The sequence below is a fragment of the Falco naumanni genome, chromosome 18, assembly GCF_017639655.2.
Source record: "Falco naumanni isolate bFalNau1 chromosome 18, bFalNau1.pat, whole genome shotgun sequence".
Lineage (NCBI taxonomy): Eukaryota > Metazoa > Chordata > Aves > Falconiformes > Falconidae > Falco > Falco naumanni.
Window position 1 is genome coordinate 3,010,523 of NC_054071.1, and position 25,370 is coordinate 3,035,892.

At 57.8% G+C, this 25,370-nt stretch overlaps 2 protein-coding genes across 2 annotated transcripts; one reads left to right on the top strand and one right to left on the bottom strand.

Moving 5' to 3' along the window:
- The first annotated feature begins 8,957 nt into the window (after positions 1–8,957).
- VAT1 (vesicle amine transport 1) lies at positions 8,958–18,057 on the top strand. Its single transcript, XM_040617281.1, has 6 exons — positions 8,958–9,305; positions 10,573–10,780; positions 11,130–11,300; positions 11,390–11,479; positions 12,429–12,670; positions 13,737–18,057. Exons 1-6 carry the CDS (start codon positions 8,958–8,960, stop codon positions 13,836–13,838), a joined length of 1,161 nt encoding a protein of 386 aa, XP_040473215.1. The 3' UTR covers positions 13,839–18,057.
- On the bottom strand, positions 16,929–25,168 carry LOC121098848. Its single transcript, XM_040617279.1, has 5 exons — positions 24,960–25,168; positions 24,076–24,179; positions 20,189–23,104; positions 19,610–19,818; positions 16,929–19,134 (listed from the first exon to the last, which is right to left on the bottom strand). Exons 1-5 carry the CDS (start codon positions 25,135–25,137, stop codon positions 19,065–19,067), a joined length of 3,477 nt encoding a protein of 1,158 aa, XP_040473213.1. The 5' UTR covers positions 25,138–25,168; the 3' UTR covers positions 16,929–19,064.
- Between the last annotated feature and the right edge of the window lie 202 nt (positions 25,169–25,370).

Below are 25,370 nucleotides of genomic sequence, written 5' to 3' on the forward strand. Positions count from 1 at the left end.
CGCGCCCCCGGCCCCGACGGCACCAACCAGGCGCGGAGAGGAGCCGGCGCTGGGCAGGGCCGCGCCGCCACGGCCGCCCCCGGCCGCCTCCCGCCGGCCTCGGCCCCGGGAGCCGCCCACCCCCCCTCCGCCCCCTCGGGGCGGCCTCCCCCGGCGGCACTGCGGCCGCCCCCCGCCCGCCCGGGCACGGCCCCGCCGCGGGCTGCCGCCGCCCCCGCCCGGCGCATCCCGGAGGAAAGGGGGGTGGGCTGGGTCCGGAGGGGGGGGGCGGGCCGGAGCCCCCCCGACACCGCGCTGCCTGGGGGGGCGCCCCCTCCCACCGGACCGGCCGACGGGGGCACGGGGCTCGCTCCCCGAGGGGCTGGGCAGGAGCGGCAGCTGCGCCGGTTCTGAAAATCTCGGCCCTCCGGTGCCAGGGACCAAGCGAGGGCGGGGGGGGCGGGGGGGGGGGCTGTTGGCCCCCCTTGCCCGCCGCGCAGCCCCCCCACACCGGGCAGCGGGTTCTGCTGCCTCCCCCCGCAGCAGGGACAGCGCAGCGGTGCCTTTAATTAGCAGAATCGGTGAATAAGGAAAGGCTCCGCTAATATTTCACTGGCCACACTGCAGAGATTTACCGTAATGGTAAACTTTCATCTGCCAGAGACAAGCTGTCTGTCACAAACGGCAGTACAAACAGAGACAATGAGACAAAGCCAGCCTGAAGAAGTGGAAATTAAAATGTTTTGGCACTGAAACCGGATTTATTAATGGACTGAGGGGGCAGCTTGGTTTTGCTGAAGTCACAGTCAGTTTTCCTCTATAAATATTGGTGCTGTGTGTGAAATCAGGATGAGTAAGGAACAGAGGTACGGTGCAAGGTGGGGTGCCGTGCGGGCACGCGGTGGATGTGGGTGCTGCACTGCCTTCGGCCCAGCACCGGTAAGGACGTGGCAGCCTCCGTGGGTGGCACGTGCTTTGGAGACCTGGCTGTGCGCCCCATCCCGTGGTCACCAGCCACACAGGTCCCCTGTCTTGGGATGCACCCCCAGGGTGTGGGCCCACTGCAGGTGGGGCTGAAAGGTGCATCCTGAGCTGGTCCAAGGAAAACTCAGGTCCCCGCTCATCTTCTCATCCCAGGGCCCTGGGAGCTGAGGGAATGTCCTGGAATCGCGGTAGCCCAGCTCATGTCCTCACCTGGCCTGACTCCTGCATCGTATGGGCTGGGAAACTGTTGTCAGTCAATTCCTGCTCTGTAGCTTGGCGCTGTGTGTTGCTGCAGCATCCCGGTGCCTCCCGGTGTCGCCCGAAGCGATGTGATGAGTAGCTGTCACACGCTTCTTTCCTCCCACCCTCCCCGGCGAAAGGAGCCTGTGCACCACTGTCTTGTGGTTTGTAAGCCCTGTGGGTTTTTTTCTGGCCACCCGATGTGCGTGCGTGTCGCTCAGCTTTTATGTGAAGGAATAGAAAGAAAAGTTCCTCGGGCTTGCAAAAGTTCCTCAGGCTTGCAAAAATTCCTCGAGCTTGCATATGCAGCTGAGGAAGCGCTGGGTGGCCATAGGTGTCACCCTGAGCAAGCTGTCCCCCTGGCCAATGCCCTTTCTTCTGGAAGCTTCTCACTGTATTTCTCAACAAGGAATTATTTTATTTGCTTCCAGAAATAAAAAAAACAAACAACGAAACAAAACAACAACCCAGCAGATTATTGTGACCCTGCTTCAGAGGAAGCAGGAAACTTTCTGGAGGGAATATTCAAGACCTTTGCAAACCTGCCAGCCACACTGGACCCCCCCGGGGGGTGGGGGGTGGGGGGTGGGAAGCAGCTGAGTGCCTTTTGCTCGGAGCCACTTGGGGCACTGTCACTGCTAAGCCTTGTGTCCCATTTGGTGCAATGCACCTTTTGGCAGGCAACACTTGCAAAATGTATTAGGCAACCTCCAGTCACGGTGTAAATTTGCAGCGCAGGATGCAGAGAGAGACATGCTGTGACTGTCACCACGGATGGTGAGGCGACAGATGGCTCCCACACATTTGCTCCTGAAAATGCTTCTCTGGCGGCTAGATCCTCCCTTGCCGATCCTCAGGGGTTTCAATTGCTGTTATGAATGAACTTGATGGTGGTATATTTGTGTTATTTCCTGCCCAAAGGAACTAGAAGGCATCCCCAGGACCTGTACTAGGGAAATGGACTGGGAGAAACCAACCATTGCTGAAGGACCCGCAGCCCGGGGCTGACCTGGAGCCTGTGACATCTTGTTCTTGTGCCTGCACGGAGCCTCGGCGTCTGGTCCCCTACAGCCAGTCTGGACCTAATTATAGACATGATGAAGAAGGTGAACGTAACGAGCGAGGAATCTCGAGTGCTCTGTTGTATGGCCGTGACCCCTGCAAGGTGCACACATAGACCTAGTGAGAGGTGCCTGAGTGTCACCCCCGAGGACACAGACAGAGCTCGTGCTTGTCACATTATGCATTGACACGTCCTCTGGATATTTACGGTGCATGTATTGCTGGCTTCGTACCTGTCTTTTCTGTGCCATTTGTCCTAGTCTGCAGCATCTTATTTCCACTGGTAAGCCTCTAAACGGGGACAGCAACAAGGGATGCCCTTTAATTTCTCACCAGGTCTAGCCTCAAGTGTCTTTTTGGACTTGTCAAACATGTGAAAGAGCTAGAAACTTGCCAGGTAAAACTGTGGAGTATTGCGAACTGTTAACATTCAGCAGTTAAATCATTCAGCCCTGAATGGTGCGTTATTTGACAGTTTCTCCTAAAAGATGAAGGGGTGGAAAAGCGGTAGAGTTTGAACACATGCAGCAAAAAGATACAAATCAACAACAATTAGGAAGGTTAAAAGAAAGAGAAAAAAAAAAAAATCCCAGCCAAATCCCCTTTCATGTGTCCAGCCTGTTTACATTCTGTGCTAGAATAACGCTGATCTGACTCACTGCTGGCATTAATGAAGTTTGCACCTCTGGGTGAGCAATTTAATTTATCTCAGCAAGCCAAAGCTCATTATAACAGTCCATAAATGCTATCAGATGAAAGCAGCATCCTTCAGCAATCTCGGGGATTAAAGCAAGGAGGCATTCAACTGACAAGGCTGGAAAGACTGCAGTCAGAGCATGTGTGGTACAGGCTGAGGAGGCACAATACCTCAATTACTGCCTCAGATTTGTGTCGAGAAAGTGGTCGGGAGCCTCTGCAGCACTGCTCTGGAGGGGAGCAGCTCCCCTTCCCTGCCTCCCACCCTCAGGACATCTCTCCTTGGGATTCCCCAGGCCCAGCGGCAGCTGGAAAGGCACACGGGGGTCTGGGGGACTCCACAGGTTGGCTGCAGATGGTGGCTCTCCTGCAGGGACCAGGGGGCTCCTCGGAGGGGCAGGGGCTCGCCGCACCCAAGGCACACAAAGAGGGTCAGGGTGGGAGGAGGAAAATGGCTGATTCTCCCATTCTGACCCTTGAGGTGTGGAAACCTCCTTGACCCACACATCCTCTCCCACACCGGATTTGACTACTCAAAAATTGCTTCTCCCACCACCGTGCTGGCTTCCGCTTCGCCTGGCGTGGGGTGGAGGCAGGGCAGCACAAAGCTGCGCCCATCCCACCCCTTCTGAAGGGGCCACGGATCCAGCTGGGTGCACAGCATCAGCTCTGGGTGCACAGCACCAGCTGGTGGGGTGATGCTGCCAGCCCAGCTGGATGCTGGTGGCAGAGGTGCTGTGGGAAATGGTTTCTCCAGCAGCAGGAGAGATCTCCATCACTTTCGTGTCTGAAAGCACGCATCAAAATGAAGCATTTTCAGTTTCACAATTCTTTTTGATGTGGAGAGCAGGGGGAAGGGATGGAATGAACAGAAATGAACCCTCAGAACTGCAGTTTCTTTTCCATTTAGTTTCAAACATGAATTGCCTATCCCGAACACAAATTGGGGGAAAATGGTTTTCTTTATAAAATCATCCTTTGAGCAGGCCCAAGACGGGGAGGCAGCATCCTACAGGCTGTGTGTGCTTGGCTGGGTCAGGTCCCTGCCCCACATCCAGCGCAGTGCAAAGGTCCCTGCTGCCATCTGAGGGGCAGGGCTTCACCCGGGCGCTGCTCCAGCCGGGCTGGGGGCAGGGGGGTCTCAGGGCTGCGGGCAGGGGGGGTGTCTCAGGGCTGCGGGCAAGAGGGGTCTCAGGGCTGGGGGTGGAGGAATCTCAGGGCTGGGGGCAGGGGGGTCTCAGGGCTGCGGGCAGGGGTGGGGGGTCTCAGGGCTGCGGGCAAGAGGGGTCTCAGGGCTGGGGGTGGAGGAATCTCAGGGCTGGGGGCAGGGGGGTCTCAGGGCTGGGGGGGAGGGGGGGGCAGTCTCAGGGCTGCGGGCAAGAGGGGTCTCAGGGCTGGGGGTGGAGGAATCTCAGGGCTGGGGGCAGGGGGGTCTCAGGGCTGGGGGGAGCGGGGGTCTCAGGGTTGGGGGCAGCTGGGGGTCTCGGGCTCTGCCGCCCCACTGCTGCACCCTGCTGTGTTTCAGTTCTGCACTTGCTTTTCCTTGCAGAGCAGCTTGCATGCCGGGGGGGAGCAGCGGGCGCTGCAGGTGCAGCAGTGCAGGCACTTGCCAGGAGCCGCGGCCCTCGAGCAGCCGCGGAGTTTTCAGTGGTGCAGAGAAAACCATCTCCCATTGCAACCCACGCACCACGCTCCCCAGGCGTGGGTTACCCAGGCCCTTGAAAGCTGCAGTGAGCACACTGAGGGGAAGTCTGTGCATTTTCAGTGAGGTACTGACCAAACGATCAGCTTCTGATGGGTGCGCAGCGTGCGGATGTGTTAAGCCTGTAATTCTGGGACAATAATTGTCAGTAAATTATTGATGCTGCGGTGGCAGGTTGAAGTTAAGGAGAAGGAGTCTCATTTCACAGGATTACTCACAGTAGAGAAGATGCCTCGGTGGGATGCATTCTGTGCACACCTGGAAACTGGGCTCGCTCCAGCCATTGCTGCGTGCTTGTGCTGCCCTTCCTCTGGCTCTGCTGTTTGGGTTTGTGCAGGGGAAGACGCCGGAGCAGCCTCAGCCCAGCTAAGGCAGTGTTCTTTGTGGGAATGATGCTCCGTGCTGGGAGGATTTCTTCAGTCTGCTGTCACCGTGAGGAGTGAACTGATGTTCACTGAGCATCAGGTACCACTTGACAATTGCCTCCATTGTCTCTGTGATCAAAACAGCAGCGCAGGGAACTGTGGCTGTGAGTGGCAGGCACGTCTGAAGGGTTGTGTCAGATCTCTTCCACCCGCTGCTCTACCTGTCAAATCTAAATGTAATTTACTGTGATACAGGCACGGTGTCATCCAGGAGGCACCAGCGTTCCTGGTACACGTGATGCAGCTGGGAGATCTCGTCTGCGTCTACCTCTGTGTGCATCCCAACACTCTGCAGACACAGGTGAGGAAAAGGCAGAACAGAGGCAGGAGCAATCTTTCTCTTGAGAGAGAGACGGATTGAGGTCAACACTTGCTGTAAATCCAGGATGCCAAAATAGACAGCCCTGGAAACATCACTGTGGGCTGCAGCCCCCCGTGGGGTCTGCAACAGCCCCACAGCCCCTTCCACAGCCAGCACCCTGCGCCGCTCTGCAGCTGGGGGTGGCCTGGGAGTGGGTGGTCTTGGGGAGCAGGGGCAGCACCAGCAGAGCAGAAGGGAGATGGTGGCACAAGGTCAGGGTCTGAGTGGGACAGGGACAGCTCAGCTCTGTGTGCTCACCTGCCGCCAGGTGTGGGGATGCCCCACGGCAGGTGGTCCTGAGCAGGGTCTCGGGCAGCCTCGCTGGCTGAGGGAAGGATTTTGGGGGCCTGGCCCCCCTGGGCTCCATCCTGAGGGAGCCCAGGGGCCAAGGTCGAGCTCCCACAGGCAGCTGACTGCTGACTGGCAAACGGCTGCCAGGCTTTCTTATCTCCGGCATGTTCATTGTTCCTGTGTCCTTGAGAGCAGAGGAAAGGGACTGTGAGAGCCCTGTGCGAAAATAAAGGGAGGTGGAACAAAGAGCCGGGCAGGGCGGCTGGCACTTCTCCTGCTGCCGGCACATCCTCCTCACCCCTGCCAGAGGCTTCGGGGGGAGCACCGGGGGGGCTGCAAACAAGCAGGGAAGCTGAGACTCTGGGAGAGAGATAATGAGGATGCTTTCCTCGGTGACCTGTGCCTACCTCTGGCTGTAAATCACAAGTCAATGCCATTCAGAAGGTCCCAGCACCTTGGCTGCGTGCTTCTGTGCCGCGAAAGCCCACGGTCGGAGAGCTTGCCAAAAAAGGGCTGGAGGAGTGAGCACCAGTTCCACTGGGAAAATGTGTTTTCTCTGGCTAGTGCTTCCCCTTGCCAGCCCGCACCGGTGTCCCACGGGTGGTGAGCGGCACCCGGTCACCGTGCTGTGCCGGGGTCTGCAGAGCTGCCAGCTCTGAGCGTGCAGCTGCGGACCGGGCACGGGCACGGGCACGGGCACGGGCACCTCCCCACCCCCCGCAAACAGCAGCACTTCACCCGTACCAGCCTGCCCGAGCTGCCCCTCTGAAACCTGCATCAGTGGAAAAGCCACCACGGCAGAGCACAAACCGAACTAACTGGGTAGAGTGAGATTTACAGGGAAAACGTTACTGAGCTGAGCTGATCAGGAAAGATTGACTCGGAAGCACAGGAGAGACACAGGCAGCAGGAACAGCCCACCCAAGGGTGGCACCACACAGAACTACCCCGGACTGACCTGCTTTGGAGCTGCAGGCAGCTGGAGCAGCCTGGCAGGAGAGGAGCCTGGCTCCCCAAACCCGCTGCCTTTGTCTACCACCGCCTGAGCTGTTGGGAGCCATCCCCTTACCTCCAGTGCCTACTGGGGCTCCCTCCTGGCCAGTATGTTCCGTCCCTCCTGGCCAGCATGTTCCATCGCCCCTGGCCAGCACATTTCATCCCTCCTGGCCAGCATGTTCCATCGCCCCTGGCCAGCACGTTTCATCCCTCCTGGCCAGCATGTTCCATCCCCCCTGGCCAGCACGTTTCACCCCTCCTGGCCAGCATGTTCCATCCCTCCTGGCCAGTACGTTTCATCCCTCCTGGCCAGCATGTTCCATCCCTCCTGGCCAGCATGTTCCATCCCTCCTGGCCAGCACGTTTCATCCCTCCTGGCCAGCATGTTCCATCCCTCCTGGCCAGCACGTTTCATCCACCACAAGAGCCCTGACAACTGTGAAAATAAATCACTGAAAGGGCAAATGCTAGAAAGCTCCTCAGAAGGGCAGTAGGAGACAGAGGATTGTGCTTTGACTGCTTCTGACTAATTGTGGGTGTGGGAGATGCCCAGATGTCAGGAAGGCACATCTGTATTTCTCAGAGCTCAGCAACAGCAAACCAAGGTGTAAAGCAACTGTCCCAGCCAGACTGCCGTCCTGTCGTGCAACGGGACACGAGCCTCCTCCTTGTTCCTACCACAGCCATAAACATGTCATGCTGCAGGTGCTGATGCTGCACTGCCTGCTCGAGGTCTCTGCCCTCCTGGCCGCTTTCCTGCCTTTGTGCTCAGCTTCCTGAGCCGCACAGCTCGCCCAGCTTGCCCAGCTCGCCCAGCTCCCGGCCAGCCCTGCCGGACAAGGCCACATTCATGTAAAACTCCCGCTGGCCTGGCTCGGCAGGCTGCATTCGCCTAACGAGCGGGACTGCTGTGGCAAACAAAGCCCCTGGACAGGCTGAGCTTCGCTAATCCGCTGGCTGGCCAGAGACTTCCATGAAACGCTGTCGGGAGCCCTGCCCAAAGCAGGCACCGTGCCCAGCTTGGCTAGGCACCGCAGCACTGGGATGACACAGAAACTTGCCCAGTACATGTTCGGATCATCCTCCAGGTGGTCTTTGCTTGCTTTGGGGGGGCGGATGCTTTTCTGTTTCGGGGGCTCGTTGAGCGGTGTGCTCGAGCAGTCACCCTGCGATGGCTGCAGGTTATTAGGGAGGAGGGTGCGTTCGCCGAGCAGCGGAGGAGCGTGGATCTGACACGAAACCACGGTGCATCAGCAGCCGCCATGGCGAGCGTGACACGCAGGAGCTGGACACAGACCTGTGCAGTGAATTAATGGCGAGCTGTCTGCTGGCAGCTGCTTCACGAGCGGGAAAAGAGGCTGGATCCATCGATTTATCCGCGCACCCTGCCTTATTGATGTGTCTTGAGTTACCGGACTAGAGCTCTACTCCTCCCTCTTGTCTGTGAGCCAGTCTGTGCCTCATCTCCACCACACGCAGCCATTTCAGAGCTGGGAGCGGCGAGATGTTTATTAAACCTCCCTGCAAGTGACATCAGTTACAATAAATTGCAGGAGTAGCTCAGCCAGATGACACTCCAGCAAAACAGCCATTTCGCATGTGTCTCCAGAAAAGATGCGAGCAGTTTGTTTGCTTGAAATGAATCATTTGGGGGGGGGTGCGGGGAGAGAAAAAAGAAAGAAAAAGCAGGTTGTGAGGGCTGGGGGGGGGAGATGCTGCGGGCAGGAAGCCGAGGGCGGCGCATCCCGCAGAGCCGGGGCACCTCTCGCTCCCCGGCAGCGGCGCCGGTGCCCCGAGGAGGGAGTCGGGCAAATTCCCCCCCCGCTCCCGTCTCCCCTGGCAGCGGCTCCAGACCTGCCGGGGGAAGCGGGGCCGCGGGGAGGGAGCGGGGCTAGGCTTCCCCCGGGACACCGGGCTGCGGAGGGGCGCCCGCCGTCGGGGCGGGAGCGGGGAGCGGGGGGCGGCCCAGGAGCGGGAGGCACACCGGGAGCGGGGAGCGGGAGGCACACCGGGAGCAGGCCTAGGGCCCGGGGAGCGGGAGGCACACCGGGAGCGGGAGGCACACCGGCAACGGGCCCAAGGCCGGGGGAGCGGGAGGCGGCCCGGTGCCCGCCCCGGTGCCCGCCCCGCCCCGCCCGCGCCCCGCCCCCAGCCGCGCCCCGGCTTTTCCCCGCCCGCCGCCGCCCCGCGCCCGCAGCCGCTCCCGCCGCTCCGCTCCGCCATGTCCGCCGAGCCGGCCCCGGCCGCCGCCGCCGCCCCCGAGCAGGCCCCCGGCCCCGAGCCGGCCCCCGGCCCCGAGCCGCCGGCGGGCGGCGGGGAGCCGGCGGAGCACCGGGCGCTGGTGCTGACGGGCTTCGGCGGCTACGAGAAGGTGAAGGTGCAGGCGCGGCGCGGCGGGGCCCCGCAGCCCGGCGAGGTCTCGGTGCGGGTCCGCGCCTGCGGCCTCAACTTCGCCGACCTGATGGCGCGGCAGGGGCTCTACGACCGGCTGCCGCCGCCGCCCGTCTGCCCCGGCATGGAGTGCGCCGGCACCGTCCGCGCCCTCGGCGACGGCGTCCGCGACCGAAAGGTGAGGGGTGGCCCGGCCCGGTTCCGCCCGGCTCGGCCCCGCCGCACTGCGGTGGCCCCGCCCCGCCGGTGCGGCCCCGGTGCGGCTCCGAGCCCCGTGGGGGGCGCCCGGTGCGCGCAGCCCCGGGAGGCGGCGGCGCGCTGGGGCCGGGGCTCCCCGTCGGGGCGGCCGGGCGGCGGTCGCCGTGACCCGGCCCCACACAAAGCCCCGGACAAAGGGGCCCGGCCCGGTCCCGGCGGCCGCAGCATCGCCCCCCCGGGGGGCCGCGGCGGCTGGGGCTGGGGGGGGCGGCGCGTCCCCCGGGGGCTGCCAGGTGTTTGCACGGGCACAGATGCCTTGGTGGTGGCGGACGCCGGTGGGGTGGCGGCTGCGGCGGGGCCGTGCTGGTTCCAGCGCGTTCGTGACCGTCCTTGAACGGCAGCAGCACGGGGTGGGGTGGGGTGGGCGGGCAGCGGATGCTGGGGCTGGGGGGGGCTGGAGCTGCGGCCCCCCCGGCAGGGCACTCGGGGGACAGAGAAGCTGGCTCTGCCTCTTCCCGGCCCGTCGGTGGGGCCGTGGCAATCACGGTGCTGTAGGATCATCTGGGGTGCACAAGTAGCAAGACAAAGTGGCTGAAAAAAACGCCCCCCGCCCCCCCCCCCCCCAGCGTGTCCGAGATGATTCCCTCCCATCCAGGAAAACCTCGTGGTTTATTCACGTGTAAAAGCCAAACCCAGAGGCCGGGAGCCGTTCTGAGGAGCGGTTCTGCCTCTGCCTTGGTGCCTCTTGGTGCTGGCTGCTTCCCCTTGCACAGCCAGATGTTTCTTGTCCACTGGAATAAGAGCGGATTTTGGGGGATGCCTGAGGCTTAGCCCTGAGGGGTTTTCCTAAGGTTGGCTGTGCTTTTTCCAGAGCTGATCCTGTTAGGCGCTGCCCCAGGCCTCCTGCAGCAGGAATATTTCACAGCGTTCAGACTCCTGCTCCCAGCTTGGGCAGGGAGGGCAGGACACAGCCCCCTCCCCTCTTTCCCTTGCTAGGGGTCCCCTGGTTCGGGCAGCGGGCAGTCAGGCAGCACAGTGGGTGCAAGCCAGAGCCTGGGGTGCCTGCGGTCCCATCCGGCGTGCGCCCAGGGCTGGGCGAGAGGTGCTGTGGTGCGAGCAGAGCGCAGCTGCGGGCTCCCATCCAGGGCTGGGGTGCTGCAGTCCCTGCAGACCTCTGCCCGGAGAACAGCAGGCGTGGACCTGGCTCTGGCCTCTGGAGACGCACCTTGTCCTCTGTTTGATTTTAGGTTGGTGATAAGGTAATGGTCCTGGCAAGGTCAGGGCTCTGGCAAGAAATCGTGAACGTGCCAGCCAGGCAAACATTCCTGATACCTGAGGGGATGAGCTTCGAGGAAGCGGCCGCTCTTCTTGTAAACTACATCACCGCCTACATGATCCTGTTTGACTTTGGAAACCTGAGACCCAACCAGAGCGTCCTCATCCACATGGCTGCAGGTAAACGCTTCTTGCCAGCCTGTGCTGAGCCTCTCGACCTCGATGTGCAGCTTCACGTCGGGTGTGAACGGGTGAGGCGGTGATCAGCGGGGGGCTGGACTGCCAGAGCATCGCCTGCCGGAGATGCAGGCAGCACGCTCACCCTGGCAAATGCTGAACCTATTTCTCAGCAGCCGGGGTCAGCCTGCCCCAGCGTGTCACAGGCATCAGCCCGCCCCAGGCAAAGCCGTTATCCTGTAGCCTCCCAGCACTGTCCAGTCAGTACGAGCAGGGATAATTTACCTATCCAAAAGCTTTTCTGACTGCTCGGGTTGTTTGCTTCTAAGTCTTTCTCGCTGCTGATTTTCAGGTGGTGTGGGAACTGCTGCCATCCAGCTGTGCAAGACAGTGGAAAATGTCACCATTTTTGGCACAGCATCTGCCTCCAAGCACGATTTGCTCAAGGAGAGCGGAGTCGCTCACCCCATTGACTACAGAACGATGGATTATGCAGAGGAGGTCCGGAAAATCTCTCCCAAAGGTACCATGCGGTGGTGGAGGGACTTCTACAACTGTCCTGCATTTCTTTCAAGTGCAAAGAAACTTCTAGTTACTTTCAATTCCCTCTAGGTGTTGACATTGTCCTGGACCCCCTGGGAGGATCCGATACGTCCAAAGCATTTAACCTGCTGAAGCCGATGGGCAAACTCATCACTTACGGTAAGTGTGAGCAGAGTGCCCACACCCCGGCTCCTGCGTGGGAGGGACCCTGTGATGTCAGGGAGGGCTTGGATCCGCGTGGGAATGCTCCACACCGCTCCGTGCCTGGATGCGCAGCCACGAGGGAGCATCGCCGCTGCTGACTGCTGTGCTGTAGTGTTGTAGTTCTGTTATCTCGTGAAGGTCTTTAGGATGCTTCGCCTGGGTGATGCACTGAGGGGAGTGAGATTTGTGCCTTGTCCTGAAAGCTCTCCTGGTCACGGGCTCCAAGGGTCTTCCCTCCCATGCCAAGATCTCTCCTTGAATATGAGCTGGTGCCTGCAGGGGAAGCTGGAATGTCCCTGTGGAGGAACGCTGGCACAGCTGCTTTGTCCGGGCTGACTTAATGCACAGCACTAATAGAGCCTTGCTTTTCTTCTAGAGGATGTGTGGGTGATGAGGTTTGAGGCTACTGAATACTTATCTCTCCATTCCCCGGCCCTGAGACACTGTGATTTTTGTCCTGTAGACAAAGCCCTCACACAACCCCCAGTGAGATTCCAGACACTTGCACCAGTGTGCTGCTTCTGTTGTCCCAGCCACTGCAGCGTGTGGCTCCCTGGAGAAGCGTGGCTGTAGAGAAGAGGAGTGCTGTCCTGCCAGCCTGGCTGGATGTGACTTGTAACCCTCTCTTGCCTCTGCCACCACTCCAATCTAGCTGTGCTGCTGCTGCCCACCTAAGAGAAGAGTTGTTCTGTATTGTGGGTGCCCATAAACCAAATTCTGTCTCTCGAGGCTGAGGCAGGTACCTGTTTCCACTGAGGGCTGACTGGGCAGATCCTGGTGTGATCCAGTTTTCACCTCTGTCTGTGTGAGCGGCTGTTGCCCTGCGTGTTCTCTGAGCTGTTACGCGGGATGCCCGCTGCTTCTCGTGTTGATCCCAGCTCATCTGTGGCTTGCCTTTTTTTAGGGATGGCAAACCTGCTCACTGGGCAGAAGAAGAACTTCATGGCTATGGCTAAAACCTGGTGGAACCAGTTCAGCATCAGTGCCTTGCAGCTCCTACACCATAACAAGGCTGTGTGTGGCTACCACCTTGGATATATGGATGAAGAATTTGAGCTGATTGGAGTCGTTGTAGCCAAGCTGCTTTTCCTGTACGGCCAAGGCAAAATCAAGCCCAAAATAGACTCTGTATGGCCCTTTGATCAGGTGAGTCTGAGCTAACGTATAGGATGGCAGCACTCAGAAATTACTGGGTGATTGTTTTCTGCACAGTGAGCTCTGGTTCAGTCTGAGCCCCTTATTCACGGGGGCTGAACTGTTGCAAATGTTTAATAACCATCTGTTCTCAGACATTCAGTGCCTTTTTTTTTTTTTAAGATATTAAGGGGGAGCAAAGTGGCCGGGCTCTTCTGCTCCAGTGCACAGAGCTGGGCAATGCCAGACAGTGTCCCTGTGGAATAGGGCAGGTGCTCAGCTGTGCTCCGTGGGCAGCAGCCGTCTGTGAAGGGGCTGGGTTATGCATTAGGCTGGAGACTGCCCGGAGTCTGCACCCTGTAATTATGCAGACAGCTGGTAAGATTGCTGCCGCCCTCCCATGAGTGAAAAAGAGCCCAGGCGGTGAAGCAGAATGAGGATGTTTGGAGAGAGCTGCAGGTTCTTCAGCAGCTCTGCTGTGCTCAGTGTTGTTGCATTGATGCGTCCAGGCAGAGTCAGGTTCTTCCCTTGGAAATCCTTTGCTGGGATAGGACTTAGTGCAAGGGAGCAAAGGACTTGGTAGCGACCAGTTGGTGTTAGTACCTGAGAATTAGAATCAAGAGAAATTTGATTCCAGGCCTGGTCTAGGTGCTGTTTTACTTAATAATGATAAAACCACCGTGCAGGTGTTGTTCTGTGTTTGTGTAGATGGTAGGAGCACTGTCTTTCTGGCTGTTGGCTGGGTTTCTGCGGTGCTCCCCTCTGTTTGGGATGGAAGCTGTGGTGACTCACACTTCACTCTTCCACAAGTTGTGTAGCAGAACACCCTTGCGTGTGTTACCAGTGGGCTGTGTGAATTCTTGAGGACAGTTTCCTATGGGCAGGCTGGGGTAGCTGCCCAGCTCTGTCCAAAATGCATCTGTGCAGAGGCATCTGGGTGCTTGGCGCTTGCTCGGCTGCTGGGAAAGCTGCCCCCAGGGTGGCCCTCAGGCTAGTCTGGGTGGCCCAAGGGGCCCAGGGAGGGCACGACTGCACTGCGTGGTGGGCCTGGGTCTCACGAGATTCCTGTCGCTTCCAGGTGGCAGATGCCATGAGGCAGATGCAAGAGAAGAAGAATGTTGGAAAAGTCATCCTGGTTCCTGAAGCACCCAAGGAAGAATCCAAAAAAGAAGAGAACTAAGGAGAAGACGCGTGCAGATTGTGAATTCATGGTTTAACTCCCTGATCTCTTTGGGACCTGGAAATGGACAGATCAGTAGCTTCCATATTCACTAGAACAAGAACATTGTGCTTAAAGCTCAGATGAGGTTTGCATGCTCTCGTTGTGACTGACCCTTTGCCAGACAGGCCTCCTGCCCTAGCTCTGTCCTGAAGCCTGCTTATTTTCTATACTTTTCTAATCCCTTGGCTCTTTGCTGAGTTTCCAAACTAACCTTCGTTTTCTCTGGCAGTGCAACTGGCGCTTCCAGCAGCTGCCGGTGACGGTGACAGGCTGTGCGGTTGTTAAAAGTCAAGGTGTGCCACGTACTGTAGCAACTGCTGAGTGTCTCCACAGAAGCCGAGCCCTGCTGAAGCATTTGCGCTGTCACCTTGGGGAAGCTCGTTCAGCAGGAGAATGGGCCAAACTTGGCACGTTTCCTCAACAGCCAGAGGCAAAGCCTGGCTGGCCCAGTTTAATTCTAGCACGAGCTGCTCATCTGTTTACACTAACCACGCACTTTCCCCTCTGCTTTTGTAGGCCTCCAGCACCAGTCAGAGCGTAACAGGTCTTTGCCTTGTAAATACCATCCTGGCACTCTGGAGTCTATGGCATATTGCACTTAATTTGCAGTCACTCTTCTTTGCAGTCGGCAAGAAACCCGACAGGCTGGGCCGTGTCTGAATACGGAAGAAAAAGTTTCATTTGGGTAACTTGATCTTGTCCATTTTCCGATTCCAAACTGTAATAGGGGAGATCTAAACCGTGTCTTGATTTTTAGAGACCATAAGGACTCGACTGTGTCTCAAGTGACTGGAACAATTGATGTTGGCTCTGTGCTTTATTAATGTTGGGCTCCAAGTCGGTATTGTTAAGGCTAAACTTCACCCTCGTGTTTGTATTTCCAAGGGCTGCGGTGTTGAGTCGGACTTAAGCAAGATGGGAACAAACGAAGCCCCCTGTTAACGCTTGCTTTGTGCTGTGCCCGGTGTGCTGGGGAGGCGTTGCAATTTGGGAATCCACGCGTAAGAACCGGTCGCGGGAGCCTGGGCTGGCTCGCTCTGTGCACGCCGCTCAGTAAAGCGTGTGTCGAGCCTCTTGGCTTGGGCGCCTTGAGCAGTGTAGACCGTGCTCTCCGTTCTCTCCGTAGCTCATTCGATACGCGCTCAGACCAGCTCCCACCTCGGGGCTCGGTGCTGCAGTAGGGCTTGGCTTTTTCTTCCCCTGAAACTGCAAATTTGGGGCTCTCATTCAGCACTGAGGGTTTAGGAGCTGCTGGGGTGCTCCTCCCAGACCAGCACTCTGTTTCCTCCTCCTTTTTCTTTCCTTTCTTCCATGCATCTGGAAACGTGGCTGTGCAGAGAGCCAAGCCTAGTTCTGTGAGCATTGAACATCCCGGCGAGTGCCCCCCTTTCCTGCCGGACGTGTTTTCAGCCCTGAGTGACTGTGGTGCCGTTTGTGCTTGCTTTGAGGCTTTGTCATGGATTGTAGGTGCTGCGGGATTTTAGGCTTCATTTTGGATTTGAAAAGGTGTAAACCTGGGGGTGCCAAGGAGAGCTGCCCATCGAGGGAGAGCTCGGGCTCCAGGAGCAAATCCCTGCTGCCAGGAGCCCTGCGTAACCATGCCCCAAGGAGGAGGGATGCTCGCTGGGCGAAGGGCCCCGCGTGTGAAGCCCCTCCAGGGCTCGAGGGCAGGCAGGCTGTGCGCAGGGCTGGGGGGTTCTGTGCGGTTGAGGAGTGGGGCTGCTGCCTCAGCCAGCCCTGTCCCCCAGCGGGGCTCCTAGCTTGGGTTTCAGGTGCTCGGGTTCAGTCCCTAGTTCTTCAAAGACGCGTAGGCGCAGCCTCTCAGGGACTTGCCCTGGCTCACTTTTAAGTATTAAAACAACCCCGTTCCCTACGACCTCAGAGGAAGGCTGGAGCCCCATCACAGATCCGTGTCAGTCCATCTCTCGCACTTGATAGGCAAACTTCATAAACGGGGTCTGATGAAACTCGTAAGCACAACTTTTAACCTTTCCGAATCCAAAATCTTGCTGCTTCTCCATTCGATCTGCCCTGTCATTCTAATTCAGATTAAATCGGACAGTGTCTAGTGCTGCTATGCCAGGTCTCCACAGCAGGACTGTCAAAATTGCTGAAATGGGAAGCCTGAACCCGTTCCTCTGAGAAACTGAACTTGACCCTGATGAAAGAGCAGCGTGCTCAAACAGCACACCACCGCACACTTGTAAAGGGGAAAACGATCTAACGGTGTTTCACGGTTTTTCACCCTTTTCCTTGCTTTAGTCTCGGCTAAGTGCGTGCTCAGTGCCTTACTCGGATGGCCGTGGTCAGGCAGCGTAGCGAGGCTCTTGCAGCCTGAAGGAGGAAAGCGGGAGTCTTGGAGCTTCCCATGGGGACACCCCTGACGCGCTGCCTTGCGGTGTGCCACAGAAAACAGTATCTCGGTGCCTTCTTCTACATGCCTGTAAGGACTAGGAAGTCACTGGAGCCTTTTCCATTCTGGCCTTTTGAAATATTGCCAAAAACCTCTTGACAACTCTCGCTGGCCCTGTTTTGTGAACGCTGCTGGTGTAGTCTGATTTACTGTGAATAAGACACTCCCTTTCCGTGTGCTGCAGCCTTTCCAGGGCCAGCCTGGCGGTTCTGTGCTCCCTGCTCCAGAAGAGCTGTTGTAGAGCCCTTGTCTCCCCCCGGGGTGGCTGCTTGGCTCCAGCTGGTCCTCGACTGAGGCTTTATCTGCCACCCTGGCCTTGGCTCTCTGGAAACAATCCCGGCTCTCTGGAAACAATCCCGGCTCCCAAGTCTTCATGGGTAGCTGCTTGCGCATCTTCTGCCTACAAGTCCCAGAAGCCCTTATCAGGGCAAGAGTGCAAAGCAGTTACTATCTGTCAGAGTTTAGCACTGTTTGTTTTTGTCCCTTGGCAGAAACAATGTTTTCTACGGAAAGACTAAGATTCAATGTAACTTTGCTCTCCACTGCCTCAACGGCTCTGCTCTAGGTGGTTGTGGTTGGTTGTTTTTTTGGTTTTTTTTGTTGTTTTTACTTTTTTTTTTTTTTATGGACAAGCATTTTATGGGCCAATAAGTATAGAACCTATGTAAAACAACTTCAAGTGTCTTAAAAAGTTAACCAGCAGGTTTGTATACCAAGGACCAAAGCAAAAAAAAAAATAAAACCCTAGGATGAAAATCATTCCAGTCGATGTTGCTCAACTGTTTAGGGCAAAGTTGTGCTATTGAGGAAATAGAAGGTTCCTGCGCTTAAATTGCATGTGCCATTCCACCTATCAGAAGTGCAATTTAATGTTTGTTTTACGGATTGTCTGGCTCAAAGTTTATGCTGTGAGGAGTCCAAGTGGAAAGCACGAGGAGCTCGTGAGCAGAGGTGACCCCAGCCCCGGGGGCGCGCCGTGCAGGGGCTGCTCAGCACAGGGATGCCTGTGCCAGTGCCATTCCTGTGTCATTACTGCAGTTGTTACCTCTTCCCAGACTGGTACCACTGGTCTTGGGCAAAATGCAACTCCTTTGCTATCACCAGGCAGCTTTTTTGTCATGTTTTGACTCTTTGGTTTCTCTCAAACTCACTCGTGTTGCACGCTAACTGCGGAAGGGGAAGGAGCAGAGCGTGTGCGGAGGAGCGCAACCTCTGCCAAGTACTTTGAGAGGGGGGAAGGAGTTTTAGCTGTACATTTCATTTTGGACACCTGTATTAAACTAGAATTGATTGACCAGGGAGAAGAAAGAAGCATTGTGGGCCTCGGGCTTTACTTCGTGCAGGATCCTGGTGTACCTACAGCTGCTATCATAGGTGTAAAAACCACTCTTGTTGCCTAATGAAGTCTCTAGTGTGCTAAGCCCTGGTGATGGCAAAGTGTGGCGTGACTGGCAAGTAGTACATGAGCGTGATGTGAAATGCATTAGACTCTGAGCCTCTTGCAACATATGGTCTGGTCTGTGCTGTCTGAGTCGTGTTGATTTGCAGATATGTGATATGAGTGATACTCATCCTACAGACACATGGAAAATCTTTGTTTTAAAAAAAAAATATATATTCTGCTTTGTGCGTGTAACCAAGTCGGACAGAAAGCAAGTGTGCCAATGCTGTTTACATGACTATACTGTGTGATGCTCCTCTGTCTAATGTTACCATATGCCTTATGTGTTTCAAATGTTAATTAAAAGCATAACAAAACCCTCAGCAGTGTGCTGCTCAGTCTCCTCTTGGAATGAACCCTCTGCCCCTAGCTCAGCCTCTGGGGCACTTTTATCACTTCTCCAAGGCAATCAGTGGGTAGACACACTCAGTTTACAAATTGTACCCCTCCCAGGGTGAGAAGATGCCTCTGCTCTCAAGGACAACTGTTAATTGCTGCCTCAAGTGTTGCACTGGTCTTCTAATGCCCTGTTCAGGAGCGCAAAGCCCTTAGCTGGCCTCTGCTGTTTGCTCTGTGTCTGTCACTGAGAGCAGTTGAGATTGAAATGGGTGCCTGAGGTGATGGTAAGACAAGGCGTGAATAACCACTACTACAAATGTGGGAATAAATCTTGTTTATTTGCATTTCTCCACTTAGAGACTGTCCCTGCCTGTATATTCTCAGGGGAGGCAGCTGTCCTGGGCACTGAAAGCTGGTCGTGCTTCCCCCAGGAGAGCATCAGGGTGCCTGCTGGCCCCAGAGCAGGTGCTGGGGAGGGGCTGTAGCTTGGGGCTGTCTGCTCCAGGACTCAAATGGCTGAGCCAACAGCTGAAATTAATCACAGCTCAGCTCTGGCACAGTCTCCGGGGAGGGGGGGGGGGCTGAGCTGGAGCCTGCCTGTAGTGGCCGGAGGTGGAAGAGACTTCCAGAAGATGGGGCTGCTGGGCTACACGCAGGCTCCTGCCCAGGTTTGGGTTCTGCTGCTGAAAGCCACGCCGGGGCTTGGCCTGGAGCTGGTGTTGACACAAGCTGCATGATCAGCTGGCTAGGGAGGACCCGCATCCAGGAGGAGCTGGAGTTTCAGGGAAGCTCCCATCCATGCAGGGGCTTGCGGGGGGCCAGGGATGGAGGTGCTGCTGTCACTGACGTGCAGACTTCTGTCTGTCTCTGATGACACAGGAGCTCCTTGGCCGAACACTTGCTTTTTCCTGGGCTATCTGTGCTAAGCTGCAGTTTTGTCAGCTGGAAAGTGAAGCAAAGACACGGGCCGTGGCCACTCAGGCAGGGAGCCTTACGCAATGCCCAGTTTCTTCAGTACTGCACAAACCTCACGGAGATACTGGGTGTCTGGATAGCCATTCCTGTGGGGCAGAGAGGGAAGTAGTGTAAATCCTGCTGATGGTGCTAGAACCACTGAGGGGAGAAGCAGTTTCCTTTTGCCTCAGCCCTTCAACAGGGACTGAGGGTGGAAGTCCTGCTCCCTGGGAGCTGCCTGCAGGCCTGGCTTGCACCCAGAGCCAGCTGCAGAGCACCGTCACGGGAAAAGCCAGGAAAGCTGTAAGTGAACAGAGCCCAGAATTCTTGTCCATGGGGAACTGGGTGTGGGATGGACAAGGGCTTTCAGCTCCAGCTGGAGGGTGCCAAGTCTGGTCTGCCACACCACAGCTGCCCTGTGAGCCAAAGCAAAAAGGGAGGCACCAACTCTGCCATTGCAGGAGCCTGGAAGAGCCACCCATGCCAGGATGTGTTGAGCTGGAGTCCATGGTTCTCCTCCTCCAACTGCTAAAAAAAAATAATAAAAATACACCTAGAAGCTTAGGATGAGCTGGGCCATACCTGGCTTTGCCTCCACCCCAGGAGGTTTTGTGTGGAATAAGGCCCCATGTCACTCTTTCCTCTCCGTTGCAGGACTTGATCTGGAATGTCAACCCATGCTCAAATGCCTTCTTTAGCAGCATTGCTGTCTTCTGTCCTTCCCTATTGTCAGGCAGGAAGGCACAGAAAGTGCCCCCTTTGTAAGGCTGTCCTGGGCGGGGGTCACCAACCTTAGAAGAGGAAGCAAGCATTTTAAACAACAACCTGAGTGCTGTGCCTCGGAGCCGGCTTCTGAGATTCTGGCAAGCCTGAAAATACACAGACAACTGTGGCCTCTCACTTTGAACTAAAACCAGAGCTTACACGCTCTTCAAAAGCAGCAAGCTGCTCCCAGGCCTGGTGTGGAGCTTTTTGCCTTCCACAGGTCCATACCTCTGCTGCTTCGGTATGTGGGGCATGGAGCTGTAGCTGCCCTCCCCCCTGACACACACACACACACACACACGCATGCACACACACTCCCTGCATGCCCAGCAATGCTGACAGAACCCATTGCACGTCCTGCAGCAGGATGGAGAAGCCCCCGCAGTGGGTACCTACCCCTTGCACGCCATCAGGGATGTTGTAGGCAACCTGGAGCGTTAGGTCTCGATAATAGCCAGGCAGACTCTGAGACAGGGAGGAGATCCTGAATGTCCCCGTGATCTTGCAGCTTGGGGCAACCGAGGAGGAGCTGCAACAAGCTGGTTGCGTACTGTCCACTGCAAAACACGTCCTGCACAAGGCGTGACCGCAGGGGGCCTGGCAGGTCACACCTGAGCCCTGGCAAGCATCACACTGGCCCAGAGGGGTCTTGCTGCTTTCCTGTCCAGGGCTGGGACCTCTTGTCTGCTGTGATGAGAGGTCAGGCTCCTCCTGCACACTGCTGCTGCCCGTTGGGAGCGGGGCCCTTTCCTGGCCCCTGGGCTCTGCTGCAGGTGACGGTTCGGCTGCAGCCTCGGGGGGCTCAGCAGCCATAGCCCTGTACAGCCAGGTGGGCAGGGAGTGAGGAGCACCATCTGCCACAGGAACCAGCGGACGCGCCTGTCCCATCGCTTCATTGTGGCCTCCTCTGATCTTGTCTCTGGCAAACTGGAATCTGTCTGGCAAAACCTGCTTTAGCCGTGCAACATCAGGCTCCCCCCCAGACAATTTTGTCTTCAGCTGTTCCTGGGACTCCCTCAGACCAGCAGGACTTGGCTTATCCACGACACTGGGACTCAGAAGGCTGCTTCCTCCTTGCGCAGCCCCAGAATCAACATGGTCATTGGCCTCCTCCTGCCCCAGTGCCTGCTGGAACCTCCAGGGACTGGGGGACCTCTTTTCCTTAGCCTCTGGCAGCTGGAAAGCCTTGAGCACATCTGCATGGTCTGCTTTGTTGCTGATGTTCAGGTGCTGCAGGCCCATTTGTAGGGACTCCAGACTGCTGGGAAGGGCTGCACCCAGCACCACGTCCTGGCTTCTGCTCGGCTGGATGACACTAGAGTGCCCTGTACTCTCTGGTCCTGGAGGCAAGGATGAAGACTTCAGGGCACGGAGCCTCCTGGAAGAAAACACGTGGAAGGCCTCAGTCACTCCTGGCAGCATCTCCTTGGGGCAGGCAAGACAGAGCTGGTGCTTGTCTTTGCTGAGTCCAACCTGGAGGGAGTTTACTTGCAAGAGGCTGCACAGTTCACTCAGGGCATCATCATCTGGACCATCTACAGCGAGCTCCGAGTAGCTCATACTCTGACACACAAGGTCAGGACACTTCTGTACAAGGGCCTCCACCTTCCATTTAGCCTGGAAGAGCTTGCTCCTCTCCACCGCCTGTAGCGTCAGCACAGTGCAGTGCCCGGTACGGTGCTCTGAGATCTGCACGCCTCCATCCCTGCACAGCTCATCAATAGCAGCGTGGCAAACGTCTTTCAGGTATGACCACTGCAGAGAGTCCAGACTCATTTCTTCACTCACCCTATGGCCTCCACTGCCTGCCCTGCCAGTGTCCTGGGGCTTGTCACTCTCCTTTGACCTTGGCAGAGAGAAGCTGTTGGAACGTCGCAGAAGAGGCCTGGATTCAGAGGGTTTAGAGTCTAAAGCAGAAGAGGTCCTTGTCGTGTCAAAGGTACTAGGTGCGCTAGTGAACAGGTGGAGCTTGACGGGACCAGAGCCTTTGGGGTCCCCAGGATACGGCGAAGTGCTGTTTTCTTTACCCGCAAAGGGAGATGCAGCCTTGTGTCTTGTAAGCCTGGCACCTCCTTTCAGTTGGTCATATTCTTTGGGGTCCTTCTGCTGAGACTCTGCTGCTGACCCCAAAACCACACCTGTTGTAGAGGCATGAGGCTGGTACTGCCGGGTCAGAGCTGTTGGGTCACTTGGACTTACAGTATCCACGTCTGATAAGTGTTTTGCAGGAAACTGTGCCTGTCCCACTGGTGGAGAGTCCTGATTCAGCGAGAGGCCCTGGCTGGCCTGGGACCTGTCAGCTCTCCGAGTGCTGAAGTTGGCAGCCAGCTTAAGCTCACCTTTCAGCTCCGGCCTGCCTGGGCTGAGCCTTGAGGCTGAAGTGTCCGCAGGCACTTTGGGTTTGTGGGGTGCAGCCTCTGTGGCGCGGGAGGTTGCTGGGTGTGAGGGCAGGGAGCTGCTGAGCATGCCGACCGTGTGTGCGTGGGCACCTCTTCTGGTGCTGAAATCCTGAAGGTACTGCTTGGCCTGGGACACATCAACGAGGTTTCCAATGAGATAAAGCTGCTTCTCATCCTCATGGCAGAGCAACTGGGGATACAGTTTCTGCAGCTCAAGTGTCAGAGCCCTGAGCGCTTGGCTGTCCATATCCAGTCCTCCCTTGGCGATCTTCTCCTTGCGCAAGCTCACCTCCAGCTGCTGGTAAAGCTGCTGCAGGGCCAGGCGGGCCTGTCGCAAGGCGTCCATGTCCCCAGGCACACCTGCAGATGGTTGGAGGTACAGTATGGTGATGCCATCGCTGCTAACATCCACCACATCCACATGGTGCTGGCACAGCACACCTTGGTACTCGGCAGCACAGAACCTCTGCATGTACAAGTAAATGTCCGAGTCCATCACTAGGGAAAAGTCCTCCATCTGTTCCACAGACTCCCCATCCACTGGGCCCCGAGTCGACGGGACTTTAGCTGCCTTTTTACACACCCGGTCCCAGTTCAGCAGCTTTGCTGTGTCTTGTGGTGACTCAGTGGAGTCAGGCACTTGTTGGTGATCATGAATTCTGGTCTCTTTGGCCACATGGCTGGAACCTGGCTGGAAGATCTCTCCAGCAGCTTGGCTCTTGAGGTTCAGGCTGCCCAGCAGCTCTCTGCTGAAGGCCTGCAGCTCAGTGAATGGTCCCTTGATTATGCAGTGTGTGTTCTTGGAGTCGAAGTTGAACTGCACATTGCTGTAGCCTTTATGCAGGTTCCTCAGGAGGGTTTTGCCAGCAGGGAGCTTGCCATAGTCAACTACCATGCAAGTGCGTATGAAGATCTGCAAGTAGATAGCAAAGGACTGAAAAAGTAAGAAGCCTCCAAGACAAAGGGGGAGGCAAATGCACCTGACACTTGCCACCGCCCCTGCATTATTCTGACAGAAGGGATGACACGATCTGCCACTTCTCTCTCTCAGCATCCTGCTTTCCAATGAGATGGGAGCATAACATGGGCAGGACTCAAAGACTCAGCCAGCCAAAGCCACTCTTGGACTTTGTATGCATAGCCAAAAGCTTTTTGCAAAAAAGAAATGCAGGGGGCAAATTGCACAGAGGTTCCCCGCTTCCACAGGCTGGGAGCTCTGCAAACAGCCCAAACCCAAAAAATCCACCATCCGTTCTGCACCTGAAATGTAGCTGCCCTCTTGCTCTCCCAGAGCTTCAGCTGCAGACCTTCGAGCAGCCTGGCACCACAGGCTTGCAGGAAGGTCTGCGATGCCAGGCTAGCTCCCATACCCTTGTATTCAGTGCTGAGACATGAAAACATGAGACGTGGCTACTGCCATACTTTCTTGAAACTGGAGGAAGAGGCAAAAACTCTCCAGTGCCTCCTAGATACTAGCAGGTCTGTCTCCTAAGCTCTCCTGAGAAGGAGAGAGGAAAAATACACTGTGCGTGTCCAGCTAATGACACGGTGTCCAGCTAATGACACGGCAGAGGCATTAACAGGATCCCTCGTGTGTCACCAGATGGGCTGGGGAAAAGTGCCGCATCCCTCCAGCCTATTCTTCCTTGCTTTGACAGGCACAAATACCAATCAACTGACTGCACAGTCTGCCTGGCTGTCCCTGTGTTATTAGCACAGAAAAAAATTTGAATATGAATAAAAATGGATTTGCTTTAAGTCTAATTAAGATTAAAGGACAGAGTGAGGTCTTTGCTCCCAAGCGTGTCTGCCAGGCACAGAGCTGCCTGGGAGCCAGCTGGGGCTGTCACGACTGCGCTGGCAGGAGCCGTCTGTCCTTGCTACCTCGTCGGGGCTCAGCTCCACGATGTGTGCCGTCACTTCCAGCGGGTATTTCTTCCCTCCGATCGACAAGACGTGATTCTTCGCCTTCAGGATCCTCTGGGCCACTGGGTGGGAAAAGCCACCAGGAGCCGTGTCAGCCCAGCCCTGTGCGAGGAGGAGCAGCAGCAGCTCCATCTCTGCCCTGGGGATGTGGGGGAGGATGGGGCCGGCTGCTGGGGAGCGGGCAGAGCCCCCAGCAGGGCCCATGGTCGGACCTGCGGGCAGAGCCCGTGATCAGGGTGTACAGGCCGGGCCCACGGGCACAGAGTCTGGGCAGAGCCCCGGGCAGGGCAGACCCATGGGCAGGGCCCACAGGCTGGGCCCCCGGCATGGAGCCCAGGCAGAGCCCACGGGCACTGACCCGGGGAAGGGCCCAGAGCAGGGCTCACACACAGGGCCCACGGGCAAAGCCATGGGCAGGGACCCTGGGCAGAGCCCCGGGAAGGGCCCACGGGCTGGGTCCCCAGGTAGAGCCCACGGGCAGAGCCCCGGGAAGGGCCCATGGGCAGGGTCCCCAGACAGGGCCCGCAGGCAGAGCCCCAGGCGGGTCCCCGGGCATGGACCCCAAGCAGAGCCCACGGGCACAGACCCGGGAAAGGGCCCCCGGGCAGGGCCTGGGCAGAGCCCCCAGTCAGAGACCCTGACAGGGCCCACGGGCAGAGCCATGGGCAGAGCCCACGGGCAGGGTCCCCGGGCAGGGCCCACAGGCTGGGCCCCCGGGGCATGGACCCCAAGCAGAGCCCACGGGCACTGACCCGGGAAAGGGCCCCTGGGCAGGGCCTGGGCAGAGCCCCCAGTCAGAGCCCCAGGCGGGTCCCCAGGCAGAGCGGGCCCCCGGCCCTCACCTTCCAGCGCCTCGAAGGTGATGAGGGCGCAGGCCCGGGGGCCGGGCAGCACCTGGACATCGGCGATCTCCCCGCCGCCGTTGCGGGAGCGCAGGAAGTGGATGGTCAGCTTGTCGGCCACCCGGTCGGGGGGCAGGTCGGCGGGGAGCCCCCCCACCCGCACCGTGCGGCCCGCCATGCTGCGCCCGGAGCCCCGGCAGCGGCGCCCCCCGCCCCGCGGGGCTGCGTCCCCTCGCCGCGCCGGGCCCTCACCCGCCCGCCCCGGCCCCGGCCCGGCCGCGCTACTTGCGGCCCAGCTCCGGCCCCGCCGCCGCCGCCGGGAAACGAAAGCGAAAGCGGGGCCGCCCCGCCTCGGCCGGCACCGCCCCCGGTGCACACAGCGCCCGAGAGGGGCCCAGCCCGGCCCCCGGC